The sequence below is a fragment of the Aedes aegypti genome, chromosome 2, assembly GCF_002204515.2.
Source record: "Aedes aegypti strain LVP_AGWG chromosome 2, AaegL5.0 Primary Assembly, whole genome shotgun sequence".
Taxonomy (NCBI): domain Eukaryota; kingdom Metazoa; phylum Arthropoda; class Insecta; order Diptera; family Culicidae; genus Aedes; species Aedes aegypti.
The window spans coordinates 262,834,787-262,859,429 of record NC_035108.1 but is presented as its reverse complement, the minus strand read 5'-3'; the positions used below and the strand labels follow the sequence as shown (position 1 = coordinate 262,859,429).

General features: G+C 39.2%; 1 protein-coding gene across 11 annotated transcripts in view; it reads left to right on the top strand.

Annotated features, from left to right (window-relative positions):
* Positions 1-24,643, top strand: part of LOC5570905 (cGMP-dependent 3',5'-cyclic phosphodiesterase) — a 181,183-nt gene that overhangs the window by 48,484 nt on the left and 108,056 nt on the right. For all 11 annotated transcript variants that reach the window (XM_021844958.1, XM_021844955.1, XM_021844954.1 and 8 more), the window contains one exon: positions 1,270-1,365. In XM_021844958.1, coding sequence (XP_021700650.1) covers positions 1,270-1,365 — 96 coding nt within the window. The remainder of the gene's footprint in view (positions 1-1,269; positions 1,366-24,643) is intronic.

Sequence of the window (24,643 nt, the reverse complement as noted above, 5' to 3'; positions counted from 1 at the left end):
AGAAAATAATACATTTTTCTTGTTGCAGGTTCGTTTCGATATCAAACAAAAATATGAATATCTCAGTGAGTTCTCAATTTGCTCTCATTAGTAGCAGAAACAGTTTTCAATTTGCTTTTACTGATAGCAAAAAGTTTCCAATTTGATTTAATGGGAACATTTTTCTGCTCTCAGTTTTGATATTTTAACCGTAAATCAGTTTTCAATATGATTCAAGCTATGCTAGGGTTGCCTGTCTATGGTGAGAGCACTGAGAGTACGGAACAGCAGAAAACTCTGCTTGCCTGTGTGGCGCGGCGCGCAAAACAAGGCACGTGATAATCGTTATAAGGCCGAGGAACGAACGAAGGGCGGGACAGAAATCGATTCGTTCTTTTTCCGGGTTAGCTTTTGCCTGATCCGTGCTGACCAAACGAACCGACTCTCGCCAAAAAAAGGCACGGATCACTCGTTCTTTTGAGTGATCCGGATCTTTTGAACGGCTTCGATTCTTTTTGCCCATCTCAAATTCAAAACGACCAGAAAGGTTTCCGATCATCTTTTGCCGAATACACATTATTTCTTTTGACACAGTATGGAAAACATCATTTGATCCGGTTTTGCATCCCTGTATCTGAACATGTCAAGTGGCATAGTGATTATTGGGGTTCAAAAATGTTCCACATGAGCTCGCAACACTTGATACATACTACATCCATATACTTTCACAAAAATACATTCAAAATAAATTAAAATTTGATCAAGAATCACTGTTGGAATATGAGGTGTACACTACATTTCCGACCGTTTATGCGGGTTGACTACCGGTGTCCAAATTTTTGTGGATGCATTTGGAGGTGCCACTAATCCCCTACAAAATACTGTATAAAGTTTGAAAATTGACCAATTGAGTCAAAATATATAAGCAAAATAGTGCAAAAAAGTTGTCCACGCCTTTTAAGGGTTAACTAAAACATTTATAAGCAGCCTGTGTCCTATTTGAGAGGTAAGGTTATGAAGAATCCTTAGCGCAAGCGATCCGCCTGAAAATCCAGGCGTTATTAATTAAAACCTTTCTTCTCAGAACTTCTGCTGTGCGATTAACCAGCATTGTGCCTTAACCGTTTTATGTCCATCCCTCCCTATCATGCATTTGAATATGTACTATTATATTACTGATAATTTTTATCACAATCATTACTAAACGGTAAATTTGATAGTCTTAATATATACAATATTAATATAATAATTTCAAATAATGTATTTAAAACATATTTTTTATCATTCCAGATAAACTCAACACATCTTAAGAATGCATCACAACACAACGGATATCCCTTCGTTATAGATGATTTAAATAAAGATTTCTCTGAAGTCATTGAAATGGTAAGTTCCAATACTCAAAAGTTGATACATAAATCTATATAAATAAAAATGGAATGGTGTGTGTGACACGAGATGGCTTAAGAACGGGTCAACAGATTTACATGTTTTTTTCACAGTTGCATTCGTTCAATACTTCGATGTGTTTGTGTGGAATAACATTTGGGGGAAATCTATTGAGAAACTTCGAACAATAGGAAACATCATTTGGAGCCTAAAACATACAATACAACGCATTGTATTTTTGTACGTTACAAATTAATCATTTAAATAGTTGATTCTTACTTTGTTCGTTTGTGTTTACTAACACATTCAAGCATTCGTAACTGAGAGTTCTATGTAATGGGAGATTGATTATTTAATATTGTAAACAATAAATTCGCCATCTTACAATTGTCACACATTATAATTCTCTGAAATATGTTTATTGATGAAAAACTTTCAAAAACATTTCAATTGATGATAGATTATGGAATCCGATTGTTATTTATGATAAAAAATATTATTTCTCATTTGTTACGTACATATATACAACTTAGATACATGCAAGAATTATCAAAATCTATTTATAACTAGTGGTCCCGGCAAACTTCGTCTTGCCATCAAGTAGGCTGTTGAAAAATGTCATGGAACCTCTCACACAACATGACATATTAGTACTCCCCCGTTATACCAAACTTTCCCACAACTTCCCTAAACTTTTTCGTCACACGAACACGTCGGAGCCCTTCAAGAAAACAACAGTAAAAGAATTGTGCAAATCGGGTGTCCCGTTCTGTAGTTATTTCGTGACATAAAAACACCACTCCATTTTTATTTATATAGATTCTTAGAGTTGAAAATCCTCACATTTAAAGAATGTCGATATATTGTCAAAAGAAGCCCAGTAAAATTTTACCGACCCCAGTCATTTAATCTAAATGCTGTCAGTTGCTTATTTCAACTCCATTCTTTCTGATTTACATGTAATCGAGTGAACAAGCTTTGGATTGCCAATCTTCTTGGCTCTAGAAATCAAATTTAATGAGCTTTTTAAATGAAATTTAGTCAATCCTATCTTTTACAAAATTGTTTGTATTAAGTAGACCCTCTAATTAGTGTTGTTTAAAATGAGGGTGGTTCACATTTTCGTAGAAATAGAATAGTCAACTTACTTATTCAAAATAGCCTACAGCTTATCATAATAGCATATAAATCACGTACAATTGAAATTTCCCAAAAGCCATTATTTTGGGGCCTTCCTTAGCCGAGTGGTTAGAGTCCGCGGCTACAAAGCAAAGCCATGCTGAAGGTGTCGGGTTCAATTCCCGGTCGGTCCAGGATCTTTTCGTAATGGAAATTTCCTTGACTACCCTGGGCATAGAGTATAATCGTACCTGCCACACGATATACGACGTCTCAATCTTCATGAATTCGAGAGAACATGTCAATAAAGGAAGAATAAACTAAATTTCAATAGATTTGGCCACTCCAGAGCACCTGACACAGGTTCCGCCAGGGCCTCTTTGAGGACATTTCCGTTTTTTGTCGGAAACATACCGTACGACGTATCAATCTTCGTGAATTCGGGAGAAAATGCCAATAAAAGCTTAGCTTAGCTTAGCTTAGCTTAGACTGACTACACATATCAATGGTTGTGAATCCCGTGATTGACCGAAGTCAGTGAAAATGCACAAAGAATCAACTAGAAGTTCGGCTGGGATTGGCCATAACCTTCTTCAGTGTGCATAATTCAGTGCCTCTATTTATACATGGTCAATAACGGCGCTGGCCACGTCCTTGCAGTCAGGTGGGATTGGGGGAAGGAATGTTAGTGTGTAACCTTTGCTATTTGGAGACCGTATTTGCCTCTGCATCTCCACAAAGGTTACTGGGAGGGATGTTTGTTAATAGGGAGGATCGTTGGGTCACAGGATTCACTTTGATAAGCGATTAGACCATGATAAATAATTATTTGTGAGATATAAACATGCTTATATGTAAATATAATATTTTCATTTGATATGAAAAATATCTATGTAGAGAAATATTATGCCGACACTTGAGGTGACGAACCCTTCAAAGTATGTTGAGTAAAATGAACCTTTTGCAAGTTTGCACTTGTAGTGTCAAACTATTAAATTTTTTTTAATCACAAAAATAAAGGTAAAAAGAAAAAGGAGTTTTGAAAAAAAAAACAATTTAGACATAAATAATTTATGAATCAGAGTTTTTGTCGACACTCACAGTGACGAACCTTTCAAAGTTTGTTGAAAAATCATATTTATGTCTCACCGTTGTAACAATTAAAGGTGCAGTCATACATATTTTATATATTAGAAATCAGCGTCAAGGTCGAAGGATCAAACGCAACTAAGCGATCGCGTTTTTTTTTCACTTTCACTCGACCGACGCGCGACATGTTTGATCCTGCCCTCATTGCCGGCCCCCGCAGGAGCAAGCGTCAAGGTCGAAGGATCAAACACAACACTTAATCTTCGTGAATTCGGGAGAAAATGCCAATAAAAAAAGAAAAACTCCGGTACAAACCGATGTGGCCACTTCAGATCCTGGTACAGGTTCCACGAGGGCATATTTGGAGACATTTCCGTTTTATGTCCAAAACATACCGTGCGACGTCTCAATCTTCTTGAATTCGGAAGAACATGTCAATAAAGGAAGAATAAACTAAATAGCCATAGAGGTGGCCACTCCACAGCCCTTGACATAGGTTCCGCCAGGGCTTCTTTGAGGACATTTCCGTTTTTTGTCGGAAACATACCGTACGTATGTTGTAAACGTATCAATCTTCGTGAATTCGAGAGAACTTGTCAATAAAAGAAGAAAATGCTCGGTACGAACAGATGTGGCCACTCCAGATCTCCAGGCACAGGTTCCACCAGGGCCTCCTTGGAGATATTTCTGTTTTATATCCATAACAAACCGTGTTATGTGCCAATCTTCGTGAATTCGAAAGAACATGTCAATTAATGAAGTATGAACTAGGTATCAACTAATTAGGTCACTCTTAAGCACCTGGTTCTGGTTCCACCAAGGCCTCATAGGGGACATTTCAGTTTCATGTCCAAAACCTATTGTGCAACGTTTCAATCTTCATGAATTCTACAGAACATGTCAATTAATGAGGATGACAACAGACCACTATCTTATATTTTACATAAAAACTTCAGTGTTGTTAAGGCAATAAATAAAAAAGTAATCACATTTCCCAAATTTTGCACCCTCGTGACCCCAGTACAATCCGGAATATCTCCGGCATGGTTCCGAGTTCAGCATTCTTCATTTATGACAAATAACTGAAACCTTTTTAAAGTAAACTGACGGTGGTTTCAAAAAAATCAAATGTGAATTGACGAAATTGCAGCTATTTGAAAATGCTTTGTCGGAGGCCGGTAACGTAAAGGTTAATAACTGTGGAACTGTTCATAAGAACACTAAGCTGTGAAGCAGGCTCTGTCCCAGTGGGGACGTTAATGCCAAGAAGAAGAAGAAATTAGCCATTATGATACTTTGTTTATGGTTCATTCTCGTCAAATACAATTTACAATATTGTAATTACATTGTGAACGCAAAGCAATTTCAATTTAGCGGAAAACATCGTAATCTGATCTCGGCGGCTGTGATATTGTGGCATGAAGCTGTTCGCAGCATTAATTGTGTTCATTGATGATTGCTTTTTTCCTCTTTGTGTCCGGGCAACATGGAAGCACCCGTCCATCCGGTGGGAAGCTCTGCTATTACCAGTACAGAGACCAAAATGTCATTTGCGGTCTTGGCGATGGAATTGATCCACCCGTTGCATGCTTCTGCAAGAAGCATGGTTCCCGCGCTTAATGGCATGAAATTGGAAAGCATTCCAGGAATGAAATATGTGTGATGCATTAAATCTTGCGGCTGTATGTGCTGAATCTGATATAAAAGTCATAGTGCCACATAACATTGAGCCATGGAAACCGAGAAAAATAAGACTTGGGCTTTGGGGGATGCTATGCAAAATAACCTAGAAGGGGGGGGGGAGGGTTGGTGAAGGTTGGTAGATGACTGTATGTGGGTTTATATGAGTAATGATATGAATAAATATAAAAATTCATACACGATTTAACACAGCATGGAAACTGCTGTACAAGGAGTTATCCTCGACAATACGACCAAACCCAAAAGTTCAAATATTTGATTATGTGATCAGAGATTTAACGATTCCTGTTTTGCAATTTCTTTATTTGCAATTTACAAATATATATATTTTTTCACTTTGATGGTTGTTAGGTTGCCACTGTTAGATGATTTTTCAATATGTTTTTTACATCTTTTAAATTTTGGTTTTCTGAAACAATCCCTAAATGCTAACTAAAACTGGATATTAGACTATTCTTACTAGCTTCTTCTTCTTTTTCTTGGAATTACGTTTTCAATGGTACAAAGCATACTTCTCAGCTTAGTGTTCAATGAGCACTTCCCCAGTTATTAACTGAGAGCTTTCTTTGCCAAGGTTGCCATTTTCGCATTCGTATATAGTGTCGCAGGTACGATGATACTCTATGCTCAGGGCAGTGTAGGAAATTTCCACTACAAGAAGATCCTGGACCGACCGGGAATCGAACCCAGACACCTTCAGCATGGCTTTGCTTTGTAGCCGTGGACTCTAACCAGTCGGCTTCCGAGTAAGAATTTTAAATAAAATCCTCACGTTCCCATGTCATGTTAACCCAAAATTCTGTCAGTGGCGATATTATGGCACTTTGCCAACATGCCTCTTGTTGGATCATTTCGTTGGCCATTTCCTTTCATTAGGAGCATCCCTGGTTAACACGAGAACATAGTACAAGGAGGAAAACCTAAAAAAAAATAAGAACACGTGCTTCTATCTACCTCCAAGGAGTCCGGCAGCACGAGCACACCTGTGTGCTGCTGACTAATGAATATTTGATTGATTGCAAATCCCTGCTCAGTTTGTGCTCGAGCAAAACCATCATTCAAAGAACCTAATCAAATGCGAAACGGTGCTCTCGCTCGTCTATCAGTTGTCTCCCTAGATTGCCACGCGGATTGGCTTTTTGGGGGAGCTGTTTGCATATTTACTACCAGATTATTCATTGGCAGTTATCACCTCGAAAGGAAACAATTTCGCGTTGAAATGGTTTATCATATTTAACCCCGATTCCATTTCACGTGAAAGTTTTGTTAATGACCTTATTATATCGTCGAGCTATCATAGGGTTTCCAAATTTTTAACGCTTTAATTATATTGTACGGAGATAGACCCGTATCCCGTATCGGTACACCTGGAGATCATCCCAACAGACTGAATCGCAAATCGACCACGTTTCTATTGATGGAAGACGCATCTTGGATATCATCGACGTCAGAACCTATGTCTGGCAAACATCGATTCGGACCACTACCTTGTGATAGTTAAAGTGCATCAGAGACTTTCCTTTGTTAACAACATTCGGTACCGACGACCACCATGGTACAATCTGGAACCACTCAAGCTACCCGCCGTCGGAACTGATTACGCGCAAAGCCTTGAAGCAGCGTTGCCGAATAAGGGAGAGCCATTAACAACGCATCGGAAGGTGCGATTGGGTTCGTGGAAGGAAATCGATGGAACGGTTGGTTCGACGATTAATGTGAGAAGATTTTGGACGAGAAGAATGCAGCGCGGGCGAAGATACTGCAGCAAAGTACGACATAAAAAGCGCCGTCTGGAAGAGTTGGAGTGCGAAAAGATGGAGCAGCTACATAAAACGCGTCTGCAAGTAATTCAATGTATCCCGCAAAGCTATTGTGCCGCGAACTGAAATGTGCCGGAATAAGGATGGAGCTAGCTTGACGGACGAACGTAAGGGGACTGAAAGGTAGAATCAGCAATACGATAAACACTTGAATGGGGCAGAGGTGGAAGACCAAGGTACCAGAAGGAATGGTTTCTTCGGTACGGCGGATAAGGGTGTCGTGCCACTCTTACAATAGGTGAAGTTAAGTATGCTATCAAAGACGGGATCTGGGATACAAAACAGCTATCGGAGGAGTGGAAGGATACATACCCAATATACACAAAGACAAGTGACAAGTAAGAATGTCACCGTTCTAAACGCACCATATAAAGTGCTTTCACAGATCACCGTCGTTTATCGCCGCTAGCAAACAGATTTGTGGGAAGTTAACAAGCCGGTTTTGTGGATTTGCGTTCGACAACGGACCAAATTTTTATGTTGCGGCAGCTCCTCCAAAAGTATCGCATATATCAGTTTCCTACGCACCACTATTCATCGCTTTCAAAGCGGCCTATGGTACCATCGACCGCAATGAGCTATGGACAATTATGGACGAGAATGGTTTTCCCGGGAAACTGACTGGACTGATCAAGGCAATGATGGATAGTGTACGTATAACGCAGCGTGAAGGTATCAGCAGGTGTGATCTTCAATAAATCCAGCCAGCTGGCTGGAGGAACCGAGGGTGATAGAACTCGCATTGGCAGCCGTGTGATAATCGACGGATATTAGTTTGAGGTGGAGGATTGATTTGTGTACATCGAATCATTGGTAACGTCGGTAACAGCTGCAGCAGAGACATTTGAAGACGTATCATTGTCGGAAGTCGTACACACTGGGGACTCCACAAGAGCTTTCGGTCTGGTAAAATTCACCTATGTATTAACACTTCAGTTGTCGCGCTGTTGTATTTTGTATAGCACTGTTGGAAAAACCTCGCTTTTCGTTCACAACAGCAGCGTGACGGCTCTGACGATTAAGTGATTGAGTGTAATATGTACAAGACGCTGATAAGACCGGTAGTCCTCTGTAGGCATAAGACATGGGCAATTCTTGAAGAGGACCTGCAACCGCTAGGAGTTTTTGAACGACGTGTGCTTAGAACGAATATGTGAGAACGGCATATGGAGGAGAAGAATCAACCTCGAGCTTGCGCAACTCTACGGTGAACCCAGTCTCCAGAATGTCGCCAAAGCTGGAAAAGTACAATGGGCGGGCACGTTGTGAGAATGCCGGACAACAACCCCGTAAACAAGGTGGTCACCTCGAATACCGCCGGTACAAGACGAAGAGAGCGCAACGAGCTAGGCGGTTTGACCAAGTGGAGCAGAATTTTGGAAGTGTGGGGCGATCGAGAAACTGGAGGCAAGCAACCATGGACCGAGTTTGTTGGCGTAACATTGTGGCGCAGGTCATGTCTTGAAGGACGTAGAGCCATCAAAAGTAAAGTAAGTACAGCGACCGGCGAAAAAAAAGATCATTTCACCGTTTTCCTTACAAAATGACCAAGTTTGACGAATTGGATCTTGGCTCCTAGAGCTCCGATTGTGTTGAAAACATCTTGATCATCCACTTTAAAGTTGTCGCAAATGCCCCATTTTGTTAAAAACGCTAAATTTTTCATTTTGAACTAGTATTAAAACGAAATGATATAGAGCAATACACCCTTTGGCAAAAATGTTTGATTTAACAAGAAAAAAAAAAGTATGTAGAACAACACAACATTTTTCTGTAAAAATAAAATTTTTCAAAATAAATAAAACAAAACCAAAATTTTGTCATTTCTTTCAATATGCAATATTTGCGATAACTTCAAAGTATGTGATCAAAATGATGTGAGCTTTCAACATGATTTATATGACACAGATGATACCTCAATATCCTAAGTAATCCTTCCCTCATTGATTTCGTATCGAGTTTCATCCTTGATAAGTTCTCAAATCTCATGATAATTAATGTTGTGCACTACAGTAGCAAAGAACGCCACTGATCCGCAGCACGCCACTTGATGATGCATCTCCGCAGGTGGTCTATCCCTCATACGTTACAGCGACCGCTGTGGGGTTTTGTTGGTTCGAGTTATACACAGATGCAAATACCAGCATCGCCACATAACCGCGTGGTTGATGATTGGTTGAATAATAGACTGATGCACATTTTGATGTTTGGATCGCCTTATGCTTAAACGATGTCAATTATTGTAAATATCATTCTCCCTTAGTTTGAAGTGATTTGAAAGAAGTTTGGCTGTACACACGCCATTTAAAGTTCATAGGGAAATTAGTCACGTAACTCTTTGTCACCGTATTCAATGAAGAAGTTTTCCATGCCTTCTCAAGTGAAATAATTTCCGCTACAACTTTGCCGAAGACCACGATTTGATTGAACCTCTGAGTAAATATGTGGTTGATTTCAAAGCCTAAACCATGCAGCGATGATTATTCAATTACTTATCTCTAACTTTCGAGAGCACAAATCTGGAGTACCAAACATTAGGTTGAGATGAAAACTTAAGCCATATTCATTTCATAGGTATTGCTGTTTTTGGTAATAGAACATAGTAGAATCTTCAGCATAGAGCTAGAAAAATTTCGGATCAGAAGAGTTTTTTTACTTTTTCATAGAATATCATGACGAAGAATTAAAGGGCTGAAGACAAAAGGTTGGCTTTTTCCATTGTAATTTCCATATAATTTTTTAATCGCATGTGCACAGTCACATTTCTGTCAAATCAATTCAAACTTTGGAAGGATGATGTTTACCATTATTGATATCGTTTGAGCGCTTTGCATCAGTCCACTGAACAGTGTCGTGTGCCACTACTGCCGGAGCATCATCCGAAGCGGAGTGCCGAACGAACTGACATACGTATTCAAAATCGATTCCGGTCGGGTGCTATTTAGTATGCAATCAACGTAAACCGTTCTGTGCCAACTACAAGGGTTACGTGAGCCAAAACTTTCAGGGGCCGGAGGAAGAGGTACTGAACAGCATTCGTTCATCTGAGGCTGAGATCAAAGGAAAGCGTAATGCGGATAAATTGTGATGTTTAACAAATAGGTCAGAAAATTGATAGTGGAGAGAGTGTTTAATCAAAACATGAGGAATTTATTGGCGAATCTGCTACGTCTCCTTCATTTTTTCCTTTACCGGCACCCTGCAGCAAGGTTTATTTTTACCACATTTTTTTTTCTTTTTCGATATTTTGGCACCATTTTTTTTACAATAAATTCCAAGAATATAAGTGTGTTTCGTAAACTTGTGAACAAAATGGTGCAAACATATAGAAAAACTTAGTTCTATATGAAATTTATTGATATAAAAAACACTTGGGAAGAAATGTAATAATAAATCCTCTAGCTGTTAAATGGAATACCTTGTAACGTTTTACGGTTTTCCTTGAAAAAATATAGTGAAAAGTTTGTGAACTTTTGACGTTTTTATCTTTCTAAGCAAAATCACCTGAATTTGAATTTGATTGAGCTCAGTGTTACGTAAAGTATCGATAAGGTTTGTGTCTTGACTAAATGTGCTGAATTGACGTCACACAGTATGGGATATGTGTAGTGATGTGAATACCTTTGTAATGTTTTTATTCGTTTAGCTTGTTATTTTACCGAAGGCGCGAACTCTCGCCATTTCAAATTTAATTTGGGCGCAAAAAGATTGGCTCTTAACGTAAATAGGTTTCTTGTCTGCTGTAAAACTAAGACTCGGTTATTTCGCTTCCAAATCGGCTAGTTTCCAGAAGTTTCGCGAGTTTAGGTCAAATTTGTAATTCTTAATTTCTATTAGTGACCATTTTCACAAACGTTTTCCAGTAATAGTAGTAAAAGTGATTGGAGTGATGTTTTTTTATTGTACTTAACTTTTTTGTGCTATTTGTTTGTTCTTTGTTGATTCGTTTATAGTCGGTGCGTCTAATATTCGCGACTTTTGGAGTTCTATTTCAGTTTTACACTCAAAAAGGTAATTACTATTAATAAATAACTCGATCTTTCAAATTTTAAGAAATTTTTTTTTGACTAAGAAAATTTCGTGTTGGACTTTGCAGCGCATAACGCTTTTTGGGTAGGGCTGGAGTTCGAGTGTCGAACGGAGTCGACGTAGATTACTTTGTGGAGTATTCTGAGCCCGTGCAATCATCAAGGCCCGCCCTTAGGGGTTGCTAAACGGAGTGTGGTGTTTCGCCAGAAAAGTGGAGCGAAGAACGACCGAGTTGTGTTTGATCCTTCGACCATGACGCTTGCTACTGCGGGGCCGGTGATGAGGGCAGGATCAAACATGTCGCGCATCGGTCGAGTAAAGTGAAAAAGTGCCGCGTTCGATTAGTTCTTTTTGATCTTTCTCTTGTTTTCTCTCTCGGGTCGCGCCCCTATTTTCTCTGAGTGCTTTTATATAGCCGAGCAAACGAGTGAAGCTGAAAGTGGATTGTTGCTGCTCAAGGATGACGGATCAATTGGTGAGCTCGTTTCATGCTACTATTTCTAATCTATAAAATATGCATGACTGCACCTTTAATCGCTACAATGGTGAGACGTTAATATGATTATCAACAAACTTTGTAAGGTTCGTCACTGTGAGTGTTGACATAAACTCTAATTCATAAATTATTTATGGCTAATTTTTTTTTCAAAACACCTTATTTTTATCTTTATTTTTGTAATTAAAAAAAAAACTTTGAATGGTTCAACATTACAAGTGTAGACTTGCGAAAGGTTCACTTTATTAAACAAACTTTGAAGGGTTCGTCACCTCAAGTGTCTGCATCATTTTTATCTACATAGATATTGATCATATCAAATGGAAATATTATATTTACATTTAAGCATGTTTATATCTCACAAATAATTATTTATCATGGTCTGATCGCTTATCAAAGTGAATCCTGTGACCTAACGATCCTCCCCATTAACAAACATCTCTCCCAGCAACCTTTGTGGAGATGCAGAGGCAAACACGGTCTCCAAATAACAAAGGTTACACACTAACATTCCTTCCCCCAATCCCACCTGACTGCAAGGACGTGGCCGGCGCCGTTATTGGCCATGTATAAATAGAGGCACTAAATTATGCACACTGAAGAAGATTATGGCCAATCCCAGCCAAACTTCTAGTTGATTCTTTGTGCATTTTCACTGACTTCGGTTGTTTGTACAAACCGAAATTATCAGCGCTACCTATTCGTCAGATTCAGGAATCCCCCAATTAGGTCAACTCTGTTCTAAACGGATCATCTGTAGCGGCCCCCCCGGCTTGGTCACTGGTTTTTTTCGGAATATTGATCAATCCTTTTCTTCTCACAATTTTATTTATTATTAAAAAGTCGTCACAATTCACTAGCTTTCCGCCCTTAGAATCGTTCTTAAGGAATCGATGGAGACACATTCACTTTTCCCTCGATTCTGATCGCGTATGTGGGTGGTTCCACCAATTTCCCGAAATATACTTTATCCACCTTATATCACTATCAAACACTCTCGACCCGAATTGGCCCGCTCGTCAATTTGGCAGAAAATGCCCACTGAACTTCGAACGAAAATGTCGAAAACGAACGCCTGGAACAGACCGTCAGAACAGCGCCCTCACCGCCAGCGTTCGGGGCGTTTTATCGCGCTCCCGCGGGGAACTCAATCTCCCAATCTGAAAATAAAGAGAGAAAAGAGAAAAGCCATAACGAGCGTTGCTCTGGCTCAGTTAGTACAGCCATGTGACCGAGACCTTGTTGGGGCGTTCAGTCAGCGCTGTTGACACACAAACAAAATTAAAACAAAAACATTCTCCGGCATTGGAGCACGTTAACGAGCAACAAGCAGTAAGGTTCTTGTCTTCTGCTTACATCGCTTGTTTTCTAGTTAACCTAGTGAAAACCCACATCTGATGAAATCCACCAACTTGCGTGGAACATCATCGAAAAAATAAAAGGGTTCTTTCCTAGATCAATGGTGATCATTGATCTTTCGAATTATTCGATACGGGGAGGGGAATGCTTCTTTCGGTCGGCAGGACCGCTACAATCATGGCCCAATTTGACAGTTGCCTCCTACACGTTCCGGGACAACTTACTTCCGATGGATAACCTATAAAAAGACCTCGAGAAAGCAAGAGAAGCCCTCTTTTTATCTTTGTTTTGCTCAGTGCGAAGACTGTGAATCCAATTGAATAGTGGAAGAAATATAATAATTAGCTAGTAAAAATGAACCTAGTATAATAAAGTGAACTAAACGTTAAACTGAAATGGTGTATAAAGTGATATGAAGAATAATTACTCACCTGCATGTGAACCTGAAAAGGAAAACTAAACTTACCTGTGACCGAAGAAATCTGCTGAAGAAACACTTGCCTGCTGAAGAAAATACTTACCTGTGAGAAGTAACATTGCTACTACGCTGCTCTCGTTGATGCTATCATCGGTCAATCACGGAATAGCAACCATTGATATGTGTAGTCAGTCTAAGCTAAGCTAAGCTAAAAGTGGAGCGAAGAACGACCGTCGATCGCCAATCAATCGACGGAGGTCCCCTTTACGTCAATTCTAAAGGACCACAAGATTGGAGAGCGCGGATCGTGCGTTACGTCGCCAATTGTGTACCATGATGCCGCATCTGATCCAACGGTAAGGGTTCATTTCATAACGTTTGGTCAGAGCGCAATACGCGATGCCGCACGGAGGTACGTTGGCCCCAGGCTTGATAGAAACTCCTCTGCGATGCAAAGAGGAGGCGATTTTGCCGTTTTTCTGAGGAGAAAAAAATAAACTCAAAATTTTCAACACAGATCCTTAAGCGATTCGAGTGAGAGTGCAAAAAAATGCGAGGATTTTTTCAGACACTCTCTCTCTCTCGTTGCGATGCTCACCATCACTCACACTTCAAACGAACTCTCGAGTCTGCCGCCCGAACAGACAGTCCTCGGGGAGTTGTGAGAGCACCCTTTTTTGATGGAATTTAACTCGGTTTTTTTTTGTGCTGCATCTTCCTCGCTCATTTTTCGTTGCCTCGCTGCTTAGCATTTTTTGGCTCCCTCGCAAAGAGGCACTGGCAGCACGCTGCTCTAGAGTATGTCACCGAACTCTGATGATGTTGAGGAGAATTATCAAGCCTGGTTGGCCCTTGTCCGAACAACGCCATTTCAACGAAGGATCTTGTCGCCATCGCCAAGGTTTCCGCCATTTTGCAGTCTCGACGAGGCACTGTGGTACGTCGACGAAGAGAAAATCCTGCGCTAGAGTTAGACATGGCGATTCTACCCCATTACCCCGAATGTCATTTTCCCGAATGCCATCACCCCAAATTCCATTACCCCGAATGTCCATTTATCCTGAATCCCATCACCCCGAATGCTATTTCCCCAAATTTACAATTATCTTGACATGATAACATTGATGACATTTCCCCATGATATTGGAATTCGGGGTAATGTCATTCGGGGTGATGGGTCGTTCAAGGTTTTGGAATTCGGAGTAATGGCGTTCGGGTTCATGGCATTCGGGGTAATGGGATTCGGGGTAATGGGGTAGAATCAGACATGGCCATGGTCTATTGAATTGCTATCCCGTCCAAATCCAAGTTCAACCTGAAGTTCAATAAATTGAGAAATTATTTGTGATGTTTTGAAAATAGAGTAGTTTACGTTTTTCTTTGAATTTGAGTTTGAGCCAGTGACCGTTCGAGGACCCCTGAGGTTAAAGGTCAACAGTAGTCGGGCAAATTAAAATCGACCGGTGGTCTCTCGAATTCGAGAGTGGCGCTTAAGCCACCGATTGTCACCTGAGAGAGACTCGCGAAGAGGAAAAATATCAACGTCATATGCAGCCCAGATTCCCCTCTCACGAAACGTCAAATGCAGCCCACCGTTTTTATGGCTGAAAAAGTGAAAAGTATTGTGTTAAAAGTAAACTGTTATTAAAAACCTCAGTCGTTGCTGATAAATCTAAGCAGAAGATTAATTATTTCTAATGCCTGCTACGTTTCCTGGCATGAAATTTCACTCAAACGGCTATTTATGATTCGATGTGATGCAAACTCAATCATTTTTCGCTGAGAGGTTCATGTAAGGATTTGAACAGCATGCGCATAATTGGTATAAACACAAAGTGGAATAAGAAAAAAACTCAGCAATCACAGAAAAAGAAGACCGTCTCCGCGAGTCTCGTCTCAGGTTGTCACAACACCTCGAGCATATCCGCCGAACACGGCACTGAAGACGGCCTTACAGCTGAGGTTGAAATACGCGTATCTGTCAAAGGATACAGATTCTAGTGGAATTAAATGGTACAGTACCAAATTCGCTTTTCATTTATTTAAGAAATACAAAACTATTTTCGTATATTTGACTGAATAATATCATACAAATGTGATTCAATATCCAAAATACTTTCGAATGAACCGGAGAAATTCTACAAAAAAATTTAGAAATTGAATTATTGTGAAGGCACGATTTAAAATTAAGTGGACGATTTCCAGCTATTTAAATTAACAGATCCATTTCAAAATGATATGCAAGTAAAGGTGAAGTTAACTAATAAATTTGTTAAAAAATAAACTAATAATTTTCGTTATGGTTTATAACCCATAAAATGTTCTTAGGTTTTCTGCTAACAGCATTTATTGCACTGTTAAAATATGTTTCGCACTTCGTGAAACCAATGAAGAGGCATAAATGAGCAATTCTCGCTGAAACCAGGCCGCCATCGGCACCCATTGTTAGAATTCCAATTTTATGTCACTGATCGCTAGTTTTCGATAAAACTTAAGGGTGGTCCTTTCTGTTTTCTCAAATTGGTGGACCCCTCGTACGCCAGCTAGCTGACAGTTTGCGAAAAAGTCCATTTTTTGATAAATCTTGGGTATTTCTTCAAGGTATATGTCTCATATTTCACTTGGAACACATAGCAAATTTAGTGGCATCGTATAGAGAAAGGATATAGCTTTCATTTAAACTTGAAAAAATTTTAGCGGCCATTTTGAATTTGGCCGCCATCTTGTATTTTGTTAGAAAAATCGATTTTTCACCATTAGCGCACCGCTAGTTTTGAATTCTGAGAAAATCGTTCATATCATAGGGTAAATACCTTTGCTCACCTAGTTTCTGTAGCCTATCTTATGCAATTTTTCCTCAGCTTTCTGATGGTGATCTCAGAATTCAAAACTAGCGGTGCGCTAATGGTGAAAAATCGATTTTTCTAACAAAATTCAAGATGGCGGCCAAATTCAAAATAGCCGCCAAATTTTTTTCAAGTTTAAATGAAAGCTTTCTCTATACGATGCCACTAAGTTTGCTATGTGTTCCAAGTGAAATATGAGACATATCCCGTGAAGAAATACCCAAGATTTATCAAAGCTCTGCCGGTCTCGAGAAACACGCAAGTTGTATCAGAAGCTCAACGCATCCCGCAACGGCTTTGTGCCGCGATCCGAGATGTGCAGGGATAAGGATGGGAGCATTTTGACGGACGAGCGTGAGGTGATCGAAAGCTGGAAGCAGCACTTCGACGAACATCTGAATGGCGCTGAGAGCACAGGCAATGAAGGTCGGGACAACGAAGGAAATGCCTTCGTCGGTACTGCAGAGGATGGAAACCAACCATCCCCCACTTTGGGGGAGGTTAAGGATGCCATTCACCAGCTCACAGTGGTTCAGGTGGCGCAGCTCAAGAACAATAAAGCTGCTGGTTAGGATGGTATCGGAGCTGAACTCATAAAGATTGGCCCGATGAGGCTGGCCATTTGTTTGCACCGGCTGATAGGCTCAATCTGGGAAACAGAACAACTATCGGAGGAGTGGAAGGAAGGGGTGATATGCCCCATCTACAAGAAAGGCGACAAGTTAGATTGTGAGAACTCTCGAGCGATCACCATTCTAAATGCGACCTACAAAGTATTATCCCAGATCATCTTCCGTCGTCTGTCACCTGTAGTAAACGAGTTCGTGGGAAGTTATCAAGCCGGCTTCGTTGACGGTCGATCGACAACGGACCAGATCTTTACTGTACGGCAAATCCTCCAAAAATGTCGTGAATACCAGGTCCCAACGCATCACCTTTTCATCTATTTTAAGGCGACATACGATAGTATCCACCGCGTAGAGCTATGGAAAATCATGGACGAGAACAGCTTTCCCGGGAAGATCACGAGGCTGATAAGTAAAAGCGTCGATGGAGGGTGTGCTAAATTGTGTGAAGGTTTCAGGCGAACATCCCAGTTCGTTTGGATTCCACCGGGGACTACGACAAGGTGGTGGACTTTCGTGCCTGTTGTTCAATATTGCGCTAGAAGGTGTTATGCGGAGAGCCGGGCTTAACAGCCGGGGTACGATTTTTACGAGATCCAGTCAATTTGTTTGCTTCGCGGATGATATGGACGCAAGGCAGCAAAGGCTGGACTGGTGGTGAATGCGGCTAAGACAAAGTACATGTTAGCTGGTGGGGCCGAGCGCGACAGGGCTCGTCTAGGTAGCAGTGTTACGATAGAAGGGGATACGTTCGAGGTGGTCAACGAGTTCGTCTACCTTGGATCCATGCTGACGGCTGCCAATAACGTTAGCCGTTAACGGAGGCGCATCATCAGTGGAAGTTTCCCACCCGCACCAAATGTACCATGTACAAAACGCTCATAAGGCCGGTAGTCCTCAACGGGCATGAAACGTGAGCGATGCTCGAGGAGGACTTGCAAGCATTTGGAGTCTTCGAACGTCGGGTGCTTAGGACGATCTTCGGCGGTGTGCAGGAAAACGGTGTGTGGCGGCGAAGGATGAACCACGAGCTCCCCCAACTCTACGGCGAATTCAGTCTCCAGAAGGTGGCCAAAGATGGAAGGATACGATGGGCAGGGCATGTTGCAAGAATGCCGGACAGTAATCCTGCAAAGATGGTGTTCGCGTCGGATCCGGTTGATACAAGAAGGCGTGGAGCGCAGCGAGCTAAGTAGGCGGATCAAGTGCGTATCGATCTGACGAGTATTGTGGCGTTTAGTTGTTGATTCAGTGTTATCTGTTTAGATGTGAACGAAATAAATGAAATGAATGATCCTTTTGCTTCTAAACCCTCATTTGTATGAGGGTGAAGCAAAAAATATAGTGGAAGTTACATTTCTACTTTCGGTAAATTTCAATTAACTCTATAACGTATAAAATCAGTGGCATGATGTGTTGAACAATTTTTTTGCCAATATTTTTTATATTTGCATAGGTATACTAGCGTTAATATTGATACTCACTGTTCATGAATCAAACTAACTAATCAACTAACTATTTGAAAAAGTAATAGTTTCCGGATATACAAAAAAACAGTATTCAAATTTTCATATACATTACAGTTTATATTAGTTTCGAGAAAGTTCGGATTCAAAAGGATTTGCAAAAAAATAAATATGTTCAATATTACTTGCAAAAATCGAACTGTTTTCAAAAATCTCAAAGGGGCAACCTCTGAAAGTCAGTTTAAAAAGTTTTTCGCATACACAAGTTTGTTTGTAATATCCATAGCTGCTATTTGTACGTCGAGTCCCCAAATTTTCTGACAAAATAAATGTCTGACACACTCTATTAAGCTGAAGATGAGTCGAAGCCAAAGCTCTAACTTTTGTGAGCGCAAATCTGAAGAACCAAACATCCATTTGAAGTGAAAACTTCTGTCTGTTTTTCGATGATTTTTCATTGCTCAATCATTGTCAATGTACTGATACTGTGGAATAGTAGAAGGATTCATGTTATGTTTACAAACTGAATAACATAACATCCCTGAAATTTTACTGTTTTCTTATGGAGTTCAAAAGTGACAAATATTTGGTGTATTTTTGAATAACTGTTGGTTTCTGCTACCTAAAGATATTTTTATTCATTGCGTGTTTTACCTAAAATATTTTTTAATTTATACAGTTTTTTTCCATGCTTGCAAGGATCCAAACAAAAAAAAAAAAAAAACAATGACCCATCGATACGAAGGGTAGTTTGGGTCTTTCTGTTCATTTGCGAAAATAAAATTTTCATCGCTTAACAAAGCTTGAAAGTTTTTTTTACACATAAACCAAAAGCTCACAAATGCATTCAGTTCTCCATATTCTTTATATATCTTCCAGGACGAACCACAAAAGGTACAAATTTATTTAGCGAAGGAGATAATCGGCCATTCTATTTTCAATAACATCTATTAATTGAAGTACTTGTTCTTCAAACTGGAGAATCGATAGCTTCGTGTCGAGAATAAATTGCAAAAACCGCACCAACCAGCAGGGGAGAACAGTCTAAGACGAGACAGCTATGTTTTTGAACTAAATAAAAGCACTTGTCTTCATGTTATAATAGTCTTACCTAATATGTTTTGATTCGATTTGCTCTAAGGTTTCAGGTATGTTTATTTTGCAAGGTTACAAATGTATTAGTGTATGCACTTTTCCCTTGCCTTTAATTGCTCAGCGGTTTTTGCACGTAAAATAATTTCAACCTGTCTAAGGTCAATTCTGTTAAAAAAAATATTCAATTATCTTTTTGGCATGTTAAAAAAAGAGTTTTTGCTTTCATAATCCGAACTGGATATGACCTGAGGAAACCTAATTTTGGTGATATCCCAATGTACCTTACGGTATCGCAACTATTGATTTGTATCTTGTAGATTCTGAAGAAGAAGTAGGCGATGTTCTATTATCCGTCATATAATGCTTTGATCCGTAAGAACCTGCTATTTTACCAGTATTGCAATGAATAATGCTGATACAAATCGATGCCGAACAATGCTTTCCCAAGACGGCTTTCGCTTGGTGCAATAAGATTTTGATAAATCTAGATTGTTTATTGGAAATAATGCAATGAAATTATTACTAACCGATACCTATATTCGTCGTATCAATTTTTTGCGTTCAGTATCCTATTCAGTTCAGTTCAGTACACCATTATTTATGCATGTTTATTGATGTACAGCAAATTGTGAGCGTTTTTTTTTCCGAATATACTGATAGGTAATATCAGAATAACACATTATGAAAATAATGCATGGTTTCCAATTTGGATGATTGGCATTGTGCTTTGATAGGTCTTCTGAAAATAAGGCATTTGTTTTTCTATTGTGCTTAAAATATGGCGTGGGGAATGAAATAAGCAACTCTATGAAGGCGTAGGTTATTTTTCATGTTAATACTATATCAGTACTTCCGTCAGGACGTAGTTTAAACCTTAAAATTCTACTTATATCAGTTCCATTTAAATTTAAAACACTTTTCTTATAAAAAAGCGGCGAAAAATGATTTTCTGATATCTGAAAAAAAAGGTGCTCCAAAAATAAATTCATATTTAGCAGGTTTCTGATTGATAATGCTTTCGAAAAACAAGCCTTTTTTGACAATAGAAATATAGATTGTCGAATATAATAATCATAGAATTTAATAACCTCCAAAACAGAACGGTGGAGTGTGATTTTTTTTATTTTGGTGGCTTTTTTGTATCACGACATTGTACAACATTGGTCGAACAATGTACAGAAAACCGATTGCGATTTCACGTGGCTAGCCACGTTCCAACGAGTTTTTATAGCGAAGAGTTACGTATAATCTTTCAAATCGCTGGATACTGATGACCGCAAAATCGCCTAAATTTATGTTCTGGCCATGCTTCATCGAGCACGTGGCCTCAACACTGTTGTAGTGTTTTGATCTGATATAATTATAGCCTTATATGCTGTTGTAGTGTTCCTTATATTGTGAAATGTTTCAAAAGTTCCAGAAGATTCTATGAATTAGAGTAGAATCTTACCAAAAATTCTAGCATATTCTCCCGAATAGCTGAAGTCATTGCCATTTTTAAAAATCTCAGTTTTGGTGAAAAGACCATCGACACAGGGAAATATCGAATCATGGAACAGGAATGTTTTGGAAAGCTTTTTTAAGGGATTATCACAGAAACCTTAAAATTTTGTTTTAAGTATGCAATCATGAATCTATATCGAGTCATTGCGCATCGACTCAGAGAGGTTTCACTCTAAATTAATAAAACTCGAATATTTGACGCACATTCATCTCATTCATGTTTTTCTTGCTTTTACATATTTCGAACCCGTTTTTGAACCAGAGTTGGAACTGGAGAAACCCGTTTCACATTTCCAGCCCGATTCAAGTTCGACCGAATTACAATTTGCATGAAGTTGATTCCTAAAGTAGTCGTCTCTGATGAAGGGTTCGAGAATATTCCACGAATTGGAATGAACAATATCCCTGAAAACTCCAAAATATTCTGTCAAAGAGCTATTGCAGTGCTTCACAATTTGCAAATGTAATGTTCTAATATTAAAAAAGGCTGTTGTAGTGCTCTTAAATTGCTATTGTAGTGCTCAATGAAACATTTCGGTGAAACTTTTCAAAGCGTTACTGACAGACAGACAACTCTGGGAATTTATACATATATGATTAAAAAGATATAGCATGTACGCGGTGTCCACTTTATAAAATGAACAGTTCTTATGCTACTAAACGCGAGATTTTCATTTCGGTCGCAATCAGTTTTGATTCGTCTGACAAGTAACTGACAGCTGTTCACAGTGCAACGAAAACACCACAATAATCGAAACCGAATTCTACGCCGAACATCACGCACACATTGATACGCACAACGTGTGCGTAATAGCTGCCGCTAGAATATTCACCGTAGTGGAACATTTTAAATTTGATACGACGAATAATCGCGCTTGCAACGAAGTAGTTCAAAACTCCATGCATGAATTCCAAGGTAGGCACGCAATACGAACAATTACCCTTAAATATCGAAATCAAACGAGAGGAATCTTTAATTGTACGTTCCAGAGCGTTCTCCCCTACTTGAAATATGCGATTTACCAGAAAAATCACGAACAGTACTGTACATGATTTCATAGTTGGTGTAAACGCCATTTACACCGCCAAATTTGTACAATTATGATAAAATTGTTGTAATATAATATGCGTTATAGATCTTATTCTGTATTTCGCGCAGGTAAAACCGTAAGACGTAAAAGCTAGAGAATAACATACTAAAATAATTCTTTCAATTATTTGGAGATTACGCCACATATACCGCCGTGGCCAGTAGTGCTCGTCGGATGTGCTCGTCTCGCATGCAATCAGAACACAACCACCCGGAAATCGTCTTATCATTCAACAATGGATTCGCCATAATCTTTTATTTCTGCTCCTCTCGATTTATCCCGTTTAATGGCAAGCCATCAATGAAACCAGTGGCTTGGAAAATGTTCGGTGTGGATAATACCGCACATGGGGCGGCTGCTCTCAACCTGGCACTCGTGTAGGTATGTGGGGAATGTCCTAGTTCACTTCTGGATCGCTTTTTCACTGTGGTCCAGGGCATGGATGGTGTGCTTTCCGTATTTGCTTCATAGAGTAAGGTGGGGCAAAAATTCAAGCTTTTCGAATTGTTTAATATTTCCAGAAATAAGAACAATAACAGTTGAAAAGGAATAAATACCACATGATGATCCTTCAACGTATTTGCTACAATTTTACTGGACAAACGTTTATCTATATTAAGTTTAGTTATACAATTATGTGTTTACAAAAATACACGCTAAATTTTGATCAGAAACTTACCCAAAATATGATTAAATATAAAATACTCAATGTAGTTTGCAAACTAAGTTTTGCAAAACTAAGGTAAAGTGAAGAAGTTTGGTGAATTTTTCTCGGGATCAAACAGATTTCGGTAAATTTAAAGGTATTAGGTATTTAAAATGTAGGTAATTTACAAGTTTCTCGAGATAGAGATAAATTAGGGCTCGAACGTTTTCCAAAAATGGTTTCTAAAAACTTATGGAAAAACTTATACCTCATAGCAGTTTTACGATATGCCTAGCTACATCTTTTTATACACAATCGAATAGTATTTTTATTTTTATTTCATTCCATCTAATGAAAGTTAGACCAAAAATTACAATCTCACCTCAAAACATCAAACAGGTATAAAATTTGAAGTGACATTAAGTAGGATAAATAGCATTCGATCCACCAGCAACATTTATTTAAACTAGGCTGGAAATTTTGAAAAGAAACTCTTGCCCCACCGTACTCTACTGATTCGATTTAGTCGTTTTCATGTCAAAGTTGGTTGGTGAATTCTACCGTTCCATCCCATTACTAGGATAGAACATCGTATAGCATTCTGTGGATTCTGTGTTGCTGTAGCTAGATTGAGGGTTGATACTAACAAACTTGAATTCGTTTTCGCTTGTCTACTATTAACGTTTATAAGAATATATGTTGTTTCTCGCATATGACGTTGAATATGTTCAATACGAACCGGACAGAGCTCAATGTTCCATCTGCAATCTTCTGCATGAATTAACTCTTCCTCGTGCAGGTCGAATGACTTTATTGTATCTTTGCTGGTTGATACAATTTACCTACATGACTTTCTTTGCAATGCAAATAAAACGATCCGAAAGAAAAAAAAATGTTTAGCCTTTACGTCCCCGAACCCTGACAAGGCATTTTCAAAAAGCAGCCATTTCGTCAATTTCCATGCGGTTTTTTGAAACCACCTTTAGTTGAATTTAACCTTCGGGCTGTCGCCCTGTTGTACAACAGTTGTGATTTATATGCTATCATTTTGCAACAAAGATATCTATCGAAACCAAACCAAAATGTATTTCTCAAGAAACATCTTAAGAACAATACTCGACAGTTTTTGTTTACAATACGGGCCTTCCTTCGGCGAGTGGTTAGAGTCCGCGGCTACAAAGCAAAGCCATGCTGAAGGTGTCTGGGTTCGATTCCCGGTCGGTCCAGGATCTTTTCGTAATGGAAATTTCCTTGACTGCCCTAGGCATAGAGTATCATCGTACCTGCCACACGATATACAAATGCGAAAATGGCAACTTAGGCAACAGTTAATAACTGTGGAAGTGCTCATAAGAACACTAAGCTGAGTAGCCAGCTCTGTCCCAGTGGGGACGGTAATGCCAATAAGAAGAAGAAGAAGAAGAATGGCCCTCTTATAATGCGGTAAAACCAACGAATGTACATAGAAGTCAACAAATGTAATAAGCGTTACCCTGTGGTAATATTTATAATCAACTAGCTCGATCAATGATATCCCTTAGATTATTAAAAAAATTGCCGTAGACGCCATCTTTCTAAGTGGTCACGTTCGTGAGGTATCCATTCCTCCTTTCCAGGTAGTTTGCTTGATGATTCTTCACAGATTCCTTTACCACGGTGGTAGGTCATTTGGCATAAAGTCGTTTAGCATAAAGTCGTTTGGCATAATGAGTCTGAAACCAAGAGTTTCTAAAGATGACATTTGTTTTTAAGTTTGTATTGAATCTTTCTGATGATATCAGGCTTGTTGTGTTGAGTCAATTGATACAAAATGTCACTTTATTCAACAATCATATGCTCTTGAATAAACTTAAGCATATAAGGAAAGTTATTGCCAATAGTATTTTATTATTTATACAGAAATTACCCTTCTTTCAAATAATAATTCTTCTTTTGAATCATTTTTGCACTGAAGATTTTGTTGTATTTGGC